The sequence below is a fragment of the Manis javanica genome, chromosome 2 (assembly GCF_040802235.1).
Source record: "Manis javanica isolate MJ-LG chromosome 2, MJ_LKY, whole genome shotgun sequence".
Taxonomy (NCBI): Eukaryota; Metazoa; Chordata; class Mammalia; order Pholidota; family Manidae; genus Manis; species Manis javanica.
Window position 1 is genome coordinate 10,927,609 of NC_133157.1, and position 13,186 is coordinate 10,940,794.

At 38.4% G+C, this 13,186-nt stretch overlaps 1 protein-coding gene across 12 annotated transcripts in view; it reads left to right on the forward strand.

Annotated features, from left to right (window-relative positions):
• The window catches only part of DENND1A (DENN domain containing 1A), a 538,445-nt gene that overhangs the window by 295,540 nt on the left and 229,719 nt on the right, over positions 1-13,186 (forward strand). For all 12 annotated transcript variants that reach the window (XM_073224730.1, XM_073224762.1, XM_073224757.1 and 9 more), the window contains one exon: positions 9,006-9,116. In XM_073224730.1, the coding sequence (XP_073080831.1) occupies positions 9,006-9,116 (111 nt within the window). The remainder of the gene's footprint in view (positions 1-9,005; positions 9,117-13,186) is intronic.

A 13,186-nucleotide genomic window follows, 5' to 3' on the forward strand; every position in this document is an offset into this window, starting at 1 on the left:
TGGGGGACCATAGGAGTACTATCAGGAGAGAGAAAAGACAAATATGTGTTTAATCTACCAGATTTTACTGGAACTCCCTACAGTGTTTTAACTACACTTCCCCTACTAATAAACATTTAGATTGTCTCTAATGTTTTGCTATTATAAGTAATGCTATAATAACAGTTATTGCCTAGGTTAGGTTCAGCTTTTTAATTTTTTTTACAAAAAGGACTGAGAATTCCTTAAAAACTTAAATTTAAGGTATGAAAGTTCTAATAATTAAAAAATTTTTAAACCGTAATTGCTGAGATTAATAGTATTTTGAAAAAAAATACCTTTCTTCTTCATAGCCCCCTATCTCCAATTCCTGTCTGCACTGCCCCCACCATTTTTTAAAATTTGCATTCCCTCTGCTGGTTTTGCCACTAATGAACCAATTCACTGTGTATGACCCACTGTCCCCTAAATCCTCCTTTGCAAACTGATAAAAGACTCGCGTTGTTTGTTTCTAAGCAAGAATAATAAAAACAATCTGACAGACTCCTAACATACATGGTCCCACGTAAATCCTTATAGCAACTCTGTAAGAGGTAGACAAGAGCCCCATTTTACACATAGGGACCAAGGGATCACAGACTTGAGGTTACCAACCCAAGGTCTGCACCTAAGTAGGCTATAGTGACCCACGTTTGTAAGGAACCAAAGCATTTTGTTTCCATTATAACCCTCTGCCTTCCTACAGTTGACTTTTGATATTCATGAGAAAAAAAGGAAAAGAAATTATTTTTCCTATCTCAAATATGAAATGAAGCAGGAAAACCTTTCCTCTGAGGACAATGTGAACTTTTGTAGGATGAATTTGTGTGATTTTTGACATAGAATCTCTACTGAGCTCTAGCCACGATGAAATTTGCATTTTGATCTCTTGGTGATTTTTCAAGGATTAATTTAAAATGACTAAGTTGGTGCATTGCAAATTGAAACAAGCAATAACCCTGAGGTTGTTAATACGATGCAGTCTGCTGCAGTGGAAAGAACATGAGTTTTGGAGACAGCCAGACACTGGATTCCACCACGCTGGGACACTGGATTACTTACTTATATTCTCTGAGTTGTAGTGTCCTTACCTAATAAAGAAGAATGGGAGGAGCAAATAAGAATTAAATGCAAACTTCCAAATCCAAGGCCTAGTGCGACAGAGGTGCTGCTTTGAATAGTGTTTTTCTTCCCTTTCTTCTTTTGGCTTTCCCAGAATTCTAGTCTTAAACCTCTCTTGAGGTCTGAGTTATGGCTGAAGACTAGAGCATATTACTTCTTGGAGCTTATCTTTCCTAGGTTTTTGCTGACATTCTTGGCCAGGAAGATCAATACTTTTCTTCCCTGGAGTGTGCATTTGGCCACAGAAGCCTCTTAGCAGGCACCATTGACACCAGCATTTCTGAAGCTTGGAAATGGAAGTGCATAAAATGGAGTCCAGGACTCCACTGCCTATAATATGGGGGGTGTACTGTAAACATTACTGATTATCTCCTCTAAGGGATGTACTGAACCTAAGAGAATAAACAAAGGAAAGCGTAAAAGGACTTTGGCATATGGAACTTGATTCTGTCATCAGATAATTATATTCTTCTGGACAGCTTCAGAGTAGGGTTAATGTGAAAAAGGGGAAAAAAGAGCTGTTACTGATTGAACACCAACCATGGATCAGATCAGGCACTATTTGTTGTATCATCAAATCTTTAAGCAGCCTTTTGGTGTGATTATTATCCCTGCTTTGAAGAGGAAATGAACCCCAGAAATGTGAAGTAACTTACCTCTAGCCACCCAGCCATGCTAAAACCAAGAGTCCTATTTGGGTCAGTCTGATCCCAGCACTTGAGATGTTGCTGGTCTTGGGCCTCCAGCTCCATGACTCCCTATTCCTTTCTAAGGAGTCACTCATCATAAGTGTAAGTTACACACAATTAACTGTGTGGCAATGTGTATGATGTCATCTCTCCTTCCCTAAGGACAGGGATTAATATTGGTTGAATGCTACATCTCTGTAATTAGCACTGTGCCCAGAATATAGCAGATGTTTAATATATATTAATGAATGAATGAATGAGTCAGTGAATGAATGAGTTAGCAATGCAGCTACCCCCAGGAGAGGGGAGAATACAGTTCCTTTCACTTGGCTTCTAGGCTAGTGTGTCTGTAAGACATTAATGAAAAGCAAACATACAGAATTAGTTCTTTCCATTTTCAGATCCCCGTTGAAGTTAATTCTCATTATTTCTACAATTGCTGTGTAAAAATATTTTCTTCCTTTCCACTGAAAAACCTTCACTATGTAATTGCTCATCAGGGTTTTCTCTATCAAGATAAGGAGTGAATTTCATACAGGCAATAATTAAATGAGCATAAATCTTTATAAATTTTTAATGATTAACATGTACTAAAAAAGCACAGATCATGAACAGATATGTAGTAGTAATTACATTGTAAACTGGCTATATAAGGGATTTTTTTAGTGGCCAGGTTTTGAAGTGTACTTTTGATTAATGGTTAATCATACAGACTTTCATTCGGAATATTAAACAAACCTGTCTTAATTATCTGGCTGGTGTCATACCAAGTGGTTAATGATGCAAGGAAAGCGTTTAGAATGGACAGTTACGTATAACATAGCCCAGGCTCCACTTTGTCAAAAGATGTACCATGATATAGAAAAGATTTATGAACTCATCGTGACTTTCAAAAATAAACAAATTTGAGGTGGTAGTGGAAGACCTATTATCAAGAGCTGAGATTATAGAGAATTCCATTGTTGCTCTTAAGAGTTGTCAGGTAATTGTTTATTCTAATGGATTTTCCATTCACACAGAGGGAGAAAAGTTGACCTCCCGGTAAACTCTGCTTTCTTTCCTATAATATACTTCTCTGATTTGATTGCTTATGTGAGTTTGTAGGATTCTTTCTCATGCAAGTTATTTAAGAATCCAAATTTATAATTCTCTTTTAAGAATCCCACAACTAAGGTAGCCTAAATTCTTCTTAAAAAAAAAAAAAAAAGGTCAATTGAGGGTTTTAAGGTTTGTATTATGCTAAAATAATCTGAGGAGGAATTATTTCTGGAAATAAGACCCATTGACAAAACCAAGCCTCTTCCCTTAGAAGCCTCCTCCAGACAATGGTACAGTAAGTCTTTATCATCTATACTGCATATGAAACTGAAAGTCACAAAGATTAATAAAATGACAGACCGTGGGGCGGACTAACATCTGTTTCAAAGGCTCCAAGGAGTACCCAGCTTAGAATCTGTTCTTTGGTTTGGGGATTATCTCATTTCCCTAGGGTATTCAACCTAAGACGCTTTTTCTCTAAGCCCCACTATATCCCCTTCCATCCATGGCCCATTCCCGCCCCCTCTCCCCCACTGCCCCCACCTCCACCTGCTTCCTAACCCCAGGCGTGGATCACAGTGAGCCTGAAGTCCCCAGCCACCTGGATCAGCACAGGAGCCAGCAGGGACAGCTAGAGGCAAGCAGCCATTAAGGGGCTTCTCTTGGGGGGAATGAGGTTTTGCCAGGTGCCTTCCCTTCCTCTTTGTCTGGATTTAGAGCCATAGAGGGTTAGAGCTGGAAGGGACCTTCACCACCGTTTCTTTGTGGGAGTGAGAAATGGAAGCCTGGAGAGTCTAACGAACTTGTGTGGTACATGCCTCTTGTGAAACTCAACTTCAGGCTGCTCTGTACCTGTTAACCACAGACCTGCCTTGGACTTGAGCCCTTCCCAGTCTGGGTGGTGATCAGCTTTGTATCCATGCTACCCAACCCTATAGAATGGGCCTGAGATAAATACTAGGTGGATAGGAGAATGCTCACAAGAATGGAATTGAAATAATATTTGGACTCCATGAATAGAAAGGAAAATCCTTAAGCCTAAAAATGTGCTGGCACTGAGAAAACTGAGTCCTTTTGCACTTGGATACTGGGAAATAGTCCCTCTAAGCAGGTGGTTTCGCACAAAGTAGTAGTTGTCAGGGAATCAAAGGGTGATTATTTAGGCTTAGTCATGATAGCATTATAATCCAGGACACTAAGCCTTAGACTAGGTGGCCAGTAACACCATACCTGACAGGATTGATGGTTTTTTAGAAGGATGATAGATCCTTTATTAAACAAAGGACACTCCCTTTAAAAAACTGGGCAAGTGGGCAGGTGTGATGTGCAGTAACCTGGAAGTCTAGGGCTTGTCTAGTATTCTTCCAAACCCCTTTCCAAGTCTAATTCATTGTCAGGTCCCCAGTGTTCCCACCTTATAGAGATGTGTCACATTTATATCCAATGCTTTCATCTGAATAGTTTGTTTTATTCATTCTGTCCCAGAACATGGCAATAGCCAGTTCACTATCGCGCTGCTTCCTGCCTGCCTTCTCCAGTGCACCCTCCACAGGGCCTCTAGGAAAATGTTTCTGAAACACAAATGTGACCGGAGCATGGTCCCTGTTACCCAAGAGTAAAGTCTAGGCTTCCACAGCACCTGTGCCCAACTTCCCTCCTCCAGCACAGCCCCCGTCCTGTCCCCTACACTGTCCTCAGCTAATCTGCCTGGAGTTTGCCTCTCTCCCAGGCCACCAAGTGAACCCATTATGCAAGTCCCAGACCAAATGTCTGCTCTTCTGTCAAATCTCCCCCAGCCTTACCCCCAGCAGAGTTGGATCTGCCATTCTCAGCCAGCCTGGAGTGTGTGTAGCGTGGACCACAGTACTTTGCACACCAGGTTTCTGGATCTAAAGCCACTCCCATTCCCAGACTATTTTTACTCAGCATGAAGCTTCTTGGAAGACTCTTGAGGCCACATCCAATACACAGATCTGCCAACTAGACAATGGGAATTGTGTCTAGTTAATGTCCAGGAGCCAAGCCCCCAGGATGGTACTAAACATATAGTGGAAGTTAAATAAGTATTGATTTGCTGATTATTGGAGACAGAAATGGGAGGTTGAAGACTTAGTTCCACTGAAGCAAAGTGCTTAGGAGAGTTTATACCTTGTGTCCTTTATAAATATGATCTCTGGCTGCAACCTTGACCTAGGACAACTTGCCATGAAGTGTTCCCTTCTCCCCAGGCCCCATTCCCTACACTCTGATCTTACCCATCTGAGAAGTATGATTGGCCTGATCGTGAAAGAACACCTGCTTCTGTGTCCAATCTCCCCTCCCCATTACCTGATAAATACCACATATGTCTTTAGACTTTTAATACATGTAGCCCCAGATACTTTAAAAAGATCTCACTATTTTACCTGACTTTGTGAGTCACTAGCGTCAATTCCTTTCCTATGGGTCCTTCACCATTACTTCATCCAACTCAGACCCTGGTTGTTTAAGGTCAAATGCTATGTTCTTCCTATGCACAACCTCGTCCCTCTTCCAAGCTGGTGTGTTTCTTGCATGCCGCACTACACACACCCGAGCTAAGGAGCTGTGGTCTTCAGTATTGCTTTCTCTGCTCATTGATTTATTCTTTCATTACAGTGCTAGATGGTGAGATACATCATTTTACCCAAAGGGACCTCAGTCTAGTGACAAAAACATCCTTGTAACTGATTTTAAGAGAGACAAATTGCCATGGAAGCATAAAGGAGAGCTTGAAAATGAGAAGTTAAGGAAGTCTTCCAGGATGAGGTGACATATCAACTGGGTCTTGAAAAGTAACTGGGTGTCCTCAAGGAAGAGAGGAGCCTTCCAGGCATAGGAAACAGCAGAAGTAAAGGGCTGGGGGCATGATAAGGCAGGTCTGAGAAATTGAAGATTTGGTGCGGTTTAAGCCACTGGATGCCTTAAGGCTCAGGGAAAGAGACACTTCCCTCCAAGGGGTTTTCTTCTGAGATGAGGTTTGGGGGAAACTGCCAGTGCCCCTATAGTTACTCCGAGGCCCTCTCTGCCCTCCAGGTGCTCCCGTGGCTGAGTGAGTTTCCCAGGGCTGTTGCTGCCCGCACCCGCCTAAGCGGGTGGCATCCCAGAAGGAAAGAGGCAGGGGAGGAAGCAGATAAGAAAGACAGCTTCTGTTTAGACACAAATATCTTGGTAATCAGCACAGATGGGATGAGAAGTACCAAAAAAAGTACATGACAGTTTAGAGAGAATTTGGCTAAATGTTACATATTTTTAATGTACCTGTGTAGAGTTTTTGGAACAAGCACCTGAATCCGTCAACCTAATTGGGCCTGGGGGATATGCCTCAACCAAGTGGTGTTTTTATTCCAGAAATGTCCCCTTCTCCATCCACATCAGTACCCCTGTGACTTTTTTCTCCCACCAAAATAAGGTGCAGGATTTGTCTCTGACGCTGTGTCTCCTTATTTGGACGGCAAGCTGTGTAACATATTTCTACCCAGCGTGAAGCTTCTTGGCAGACTCTTGAGGCCACGTTTTGGTGGCTTCAGAGTTATCTTTGGATCTGTCAAAAGTGCTAATGGGCTTTCTGGCCTTCTTTAAGCTCCTCATTTCTATTTTCTTTTTACTTCCATCCTCTCCTAAAAGAAAAATTTATGTAATTCATCAGCAGTTAAGCATTTTACTGAAATGCTCAGCTGAGGGCCTTGTATTTTTATTTTCGAGAACAGCTCTGCCATGTCACTGTCTTCAGAACAAACCCTACCGTGACATCATTAACTCAGCACTCCTCAGTCCACCAGGCAAGAAGGACTTCTGTTGATTAATACAGACTGCCTTTCTGTTTGTTTTGTTTTGTTTTCAAGTTTGTTAAGAGGCAAGTTGATATGTGGTTAGAGCAAGAGTTTTGGATTTAGGAGACCTGGTTTTTGGAAGACTACTTAACCTCCCTGAGCCTCAGTTTTCTCACCCCTAAAATGGAGATGGTAATGCCTTTTACAGGGTTGTTGAGAAGATTAGAGAGAGCACAGGTAAAGTACTTAGTGTGTAGCATATAAGGATTACTCAGTAAATGGATAACAATTTTTAACAGAAACACTTTTTTTAAGGCATACTTTGATCTGCTTTGTTCCCATGCTGTGCTTTCTTTTTCCAAATACAACTTTTATCTATTTTTAGTGTTACTTAAAAAAAAAGCGAAACACAGATTTAGAGAAAAACCCACCCAAGACTAAATAATGCCTTATCCACTTACTATATAACCATGGTCAAAATACTTCACTTTCTCTGGGTCTCTGTTTTCTTATCTGTCTGTAGGGATGATAATGCCTGCTCAAGGAGAGATTTTAAGATTAAGTGAAGTAATATATGTAAAGCTTTGCAAGTTGTAAATGTCTAAAGGTTTTTAAGTGAGGTAGTGTAATGTAAGGGAAGTGTGTGGGCTACAGAGTTGGATCTGAGTCTAGACTCTGACTCCAACAGTTACTGAATCTCTCCCAGGCTTACCTTATCTGTAAATTGGAAAGAGTTGGCTTTTTACAGATTGCCTAAGATTGTACATACAAAGTACCAGGTACAGTGCCTGGTATTTTGTAGGTAGTCAGTCTATGGAGCTATTAATGCACTCTTTATTTATAAAAGTTGGTGGTTAACCTGGTATTCCATTCAAACAAAAATAAATCACAAGGTACATGCCCACTCTTTTTCCCAACCCGTAATTTTGTTGAAAAGCACTTTATGCTGTTTCGCACCTGGTTACTTTAATGTATGGGTTATAGATATTTCACCATTATACATTGTACACTGCAACCCCTGGCAACAGTATTCTTTCCCTCTCATCCCCATCATTTTTAGAGGGTTATATTGTGTGGCATTGAAAACCTGCAACACTGAAGAAATTAGCATATTCATGTGTATTATTAAAGTCAGGCGGGTATAGAAAGGGTTGCAGAAATGATTTCTGAAATCTGAAGAGTACCCATCCATAGTACTAATTAACAGAAAGAAACCCAGGCTACTAACAAAAGCTAGTTAAAACACTGCTTTGTCATAACTTGCTGCTGCTTGTCTTCGATTTCTTTTTCCTTTTGAGTGAAATACCTGGGAATTGTAAATCCTTGAAATTGCTTTAATTCCAGCCGAGTCATTTTAGAGAATGTAAACTGTGGAGAAAGGGGACAACAGTGCTGTTGATAGCAGAAGAGCACACATGGCCTTTGTGAGTGGCATCAGTTGGATAGAAACAGGCCCTGGACTAGAAGCATTTTGGTCTCTGCGTGTTTTCTTCTGCTTAGATGGATGTCTTGGTGCATTGCGAGAGTTCTAGAATGTGGGACTAGAAGATCTGAGCTGCAGTCCTTTTTTTTAAATTTTTTTTTTTGAGAGGGCATCTCTCATATTTATTGATCAAATGGTTGTTAACAACAATAAAATTCTGTATAGGGGACTCAATGCACAATCATTAATCAATCCCAAGCCTAATTCTCAACAGTCTCCAATCTTCTGAAGCATAACGAACAAGTTCTTACATAGTGAGTAAGTTCTTACATAGTGAATAAGTTCTTACAAGGTGAACAGTGCAAGGGCAGTCATATCACAAACTTTCAGTTTTGATCATGCATCATGAACTATAAACAATCAAGTCAGATATGATTATTTGTTTGATTTTTATACTTGATTTATATGTGAATCCCACATTTCTCCCTTATTATTACTATTATTATTTCTTACTAAAATGCTGAAGTGGTAGGTAGATGCAAGATAAAGGTAGAAAACATAATTTAGTGCTGTTTAGCATATCTTTCTTTGCCTTGGTTTCCTCATTTGTAAGGTTGTGGACTTCCTGTCCTGCTCACCTTTTAGAACTGATGTGAAAAGCAGCACAGTGCTGTAAATGTTCTCATCTCATGTTGTAAACTCTAATCACCACACAGAGGGACTTCATCCCTGAGGTTGCTACCAATTTTACATTTCATGATTTTATACATGAGTGGGATTTGGATTCCCAGGTAGAAAGAATAGGACAGGGGAAAAGGAGAGTATACTTTATGATTATTTTGTGTTTTTTTGCTTTTATTAGGTACTGCTTGTAATGAGAACAAATAAAGTAAGCCACAAACCTCCCCTTCTTCTTTCTCCTAGAGAAATCTGACAGAATATTTTGTGGCTGTGGATGTAAACAACATGTTACATCTGTATGCCAGTATGCTCTACGAACGCCGGATACTCATCATTTGCAGCAAACTCAGCACTGTGAGTAGACAGTCTTGAGATGGGTTTTTAAATTATTTTATTTTAATTGAAAGATCTATCGAAAAGATAAAAGAAAATGTAAAGATTAAAGAAAAAGAAATCGGTCACAGGGTATGTGTAGGGGACTTGGTGAAGGGGGGAGCCTAGTAAACATAATGTTCTTCATGTAACTGTAGATTAATGATAACAAAATAAAAAAAAATAACTGGCAATCAATAAATATACAATAAGAAAAAATAAAAGAAATCAGTCACGATCTCCTCAGATAGTTACATGTCATTTTCATTAATTTTTCATATTCCTTTACAATGCCAATGCATATTTCATTTTATCCTTATACTTTTCCAGCTGATTGTGTGTTATGTACTCTTCACACATTTCCTTATAAGCTTCCATTGTTGTCATTTTTTACATATATATATATACATATCATTCCTTTAAACTGATGTGCATCATTTATTAGATCTTCCTTCTTTTGAAGGCCATTTAGGTTGGTTCATAGTTGAATCCTTGAGTAGATGATACTGCAGTGAACATCTTTTGGCTGCTTTTGACTGATATAGTTCATATTCTAAGGAGTGGGACCACCAGGTCAAAGGAATTGATAAGCTCTGTGACTTATGGATGGCCAGATTGCTTCCCAGACAGGCTGTGCTTGGTGATAGTGAATGCATAAAATGGTATTGCAGGTTTGCTTTATTTTTAATTCCTTTGGTTAGAAGTAACTGAATATTTTCCATGGGCCATTTCCCATTTGTATTTTGTTAATGTCTTTTTTGTGATATTTTATAGGGTTCTTGATTTTTTTTAAATAAATTGGAATGAGCTCTTCTTATATGCTAATAACTTTTACAATATGTATAACAAATATTTTTCATATTCTTTTTATCTTATAAGTTTAGGGGCTTATATTTTTCTCAATATTCTATTATGAAAATTTTCAAATATAAAAAGTTGAAGTCATTTTACTGTGATCTTCCAAATAAACCCACCTACATTCTGCCATTAACATTTTACTATGTTGGCTTTCACACATATTTATCCATCTATCATCCCTCATACCATCCATCAAGGAAGAAATAATTTCAGTCTGAGACAAACTCCTTAAGAATCTAGAAAAAAGGGGGAATATAACCCCAGGTTTTCTCGTGACACTTGAATAATATTGACATTCAACCACACAAGGGGTCACTACCAGAAAGAACAGACACTATCAACCAATCTCATTAACACAGCTGTTAAAGTCTTAAAGAAAATAGTAGTAAATGTATAAAATATATCATTCATAATAAGTTTGATTTATTCCAGAAATGTAAAGTTGATAATAATAGAAAATCTATTAATTTAACTTACCATAATAACAATCTGAAAGGGGAATTTGGTCACCAGTAGACAGAGAAAAAGCATGACCATGTTTATGAATTAGGAAGACAATGTATTGAGGGTGTCATATCCAAAGTGATCTTTAGATTGCATACAGTTTCATTCAAAACTCCAGTAGAATTTTGCTCAGTAATTGGCAAAATAATTCTAAAATTAATACAGAAAAGCTGAGGAAGTGTCAAGACATACTTGAAGAAAAAGAATGAATTGTGCATGGAGGTGCACAGATCTCCCACACAAGGAGACCAAGGAAGACAACATCAAGACATATAATAATTAAAGTGGTAAAGATCAAGAATAAAGACAGACTTTTAAAAGCAGCTAGAGAGAGAAAAAAATCACATGCAAAGGAAAACCCATCAGGCTATCATCAGACTTCTCAACAGAAGCCTTATAGGCCAGAAAGGAGTGGCATGATGTATTTAATGCAATGAAGCAGAAGGGCCTTGAACCAAGAATACTCTACCCAGCAAGGTTATCATTTAAATTTGAAGGAGGGATTAAATAATTTTCAGATAAGAAAAAGCTTAGAGAATTTACCTCCCACAAACCATCTCTACAGTGCATTTTAGAGGGACAGCTATAGATGGAAGAATTCCTAAGGCTAAATAGATGTCACCCAAGGGATAGACAAAGAGTACAGAATATAATTCATAACATACAAAGAATGGAGGAGGAAGAAAAAGGAGGGAAAAGAAATAACCTTTAGGTTGTGTTTATAATAGCATACAAAGTGAGTTAAATTAGACTGTTAGATAGTAAAGGAATTACCTTGAATCTTTGGTAACCACGAATCTAAAGCCTGCAATGGCAATAAGTACATACCTATCAGTAATCACCCTAAATGTAAATGGTCTGAATGCACCAATCAAAAGACATAGAGTCACAGAATGGATTAAAAAACAAGACCCATCTATATGCTGCCTACAAGAGACTCACTTCAAACCCAAAGACATACACAGACTGAAAGTAAAGGGATGGAAAAAGATATTTCATGCAACTAACAGGGAGAAAAAAGCAGGAGTGGCAGTACTTGTATCAGACAAAATAGACTTCAAAACAAAGAAAATAACAAGAGACAAAAAAGGACATTACATAATGATAAAGGGTCAGTCCAACAAGAGGATATAACTATTATAAATATCTATGCACCCAACACGGGATCACCTACATATGTGAAACAACTACTAACAGAACTAAAGGTGGAAACAATGCAGTTCATTCATTTTAGGAGACTTCAACACACCACTCACTCCAAAGGACAAATCAACCAGACAGAAAATAAATAAAGAGACAGAGGCATTGAACAACAGATTAGAATAGAAGGACTTAACAGACATCTACAGAACACTCCACCCAAAAGCAGCAGGAAACACATTCTTCTCAAGTGCACATGGAACATTTTCAAGAATAGATCATATACTAGGCCACAAAAAGAACCTCAGTAAATTCAAGAAGACTGAAATTGTACCTACCAGCTTCTCAGATCTCAAAGGTATGAAACTAGAAATAAATTACACAAAGAAAATGAAAAAACCCACAAACACATGGAGGCTTAATAACATGCTCCTAAATAATCAATGGATCAATGACCAAATAAAAACAGAGATCAAGCAATATGTGGAGGCAAATCACAACAATAACACAACAACGCAAAATCTGTGGGAAGCAGCAAAGGCCGTACTAAGAGGGAAATATATTGCAACACAGGTCTACCTCAGGAAAGAAGAAAAATCCCAAATGAACAATCTAAACTCACAATTAATGAAACTAGAAAAGGAAGAATAAATGAGGCCCAAAGTCAGTAGAAGGAGGGACATAATAAAGAAGAAAGCAGAAATAAATAAAATTTGGAAGAATAAAACAATAGAAAGAATCAATGAAAGCAGGAGCCAATTCTTTGAGTAAATAAACAAAATAGATAAACCCCTAGTCAGACTTAATCAAGAAAAAATGAGAATCTGCACACATAAACAGAATCAGAAATGAGAAAGGGAAAATCACTATGGACACCACAGAAATACAAGGAATTATGAGAGAATACTATGAAAAATTATATGGTAACAAACTGGATAACCGAGAAGAAATGGACAACTTTCTAGAAAAATACAACCTTCCAAGGCTAACCCAGGAAGAAACAGACAATCTGAATAGACCGATTACCAGCAAAGAAATTGAATTGGTAATCGAAAAACTACCTAAGAACAAAACTCCTGGACCAGATGGTTTCACTGAGGAATTTTATCAAACATTTAGTGAAGACCTAATACCCATCCTCCTTAAAGTTTTCCAAAAAGAAGAAGAGGGAATACTCCCAAACTCATTCTACTAGGCCAACATCACTCTAATACCAAAACCAGGCAAAGACACCACGAAAAAAGAAAATTAAAGACCAGTATCCCTCATGAACATAGATGCAAAAATACTCAACAAAATATTAGCAAACCGAATGCAAAAATACATCAGAAAGATCATCCATAATGATCAAATGGGATTCATCCCAGGGATGCAAGGATGGTGCAACATTCAAAAATCCATCAACATCATCCACTACATCAACAAAAAGAAGGACAAAAACCACACGATCATCTCCTTAGATGCTGAAAAAGCATTAAACAAAATTCAACATCCACTCATGATAAAAACTCTCAACAAAATGGGTACAGAGGGCAAGTACCTCAACATAA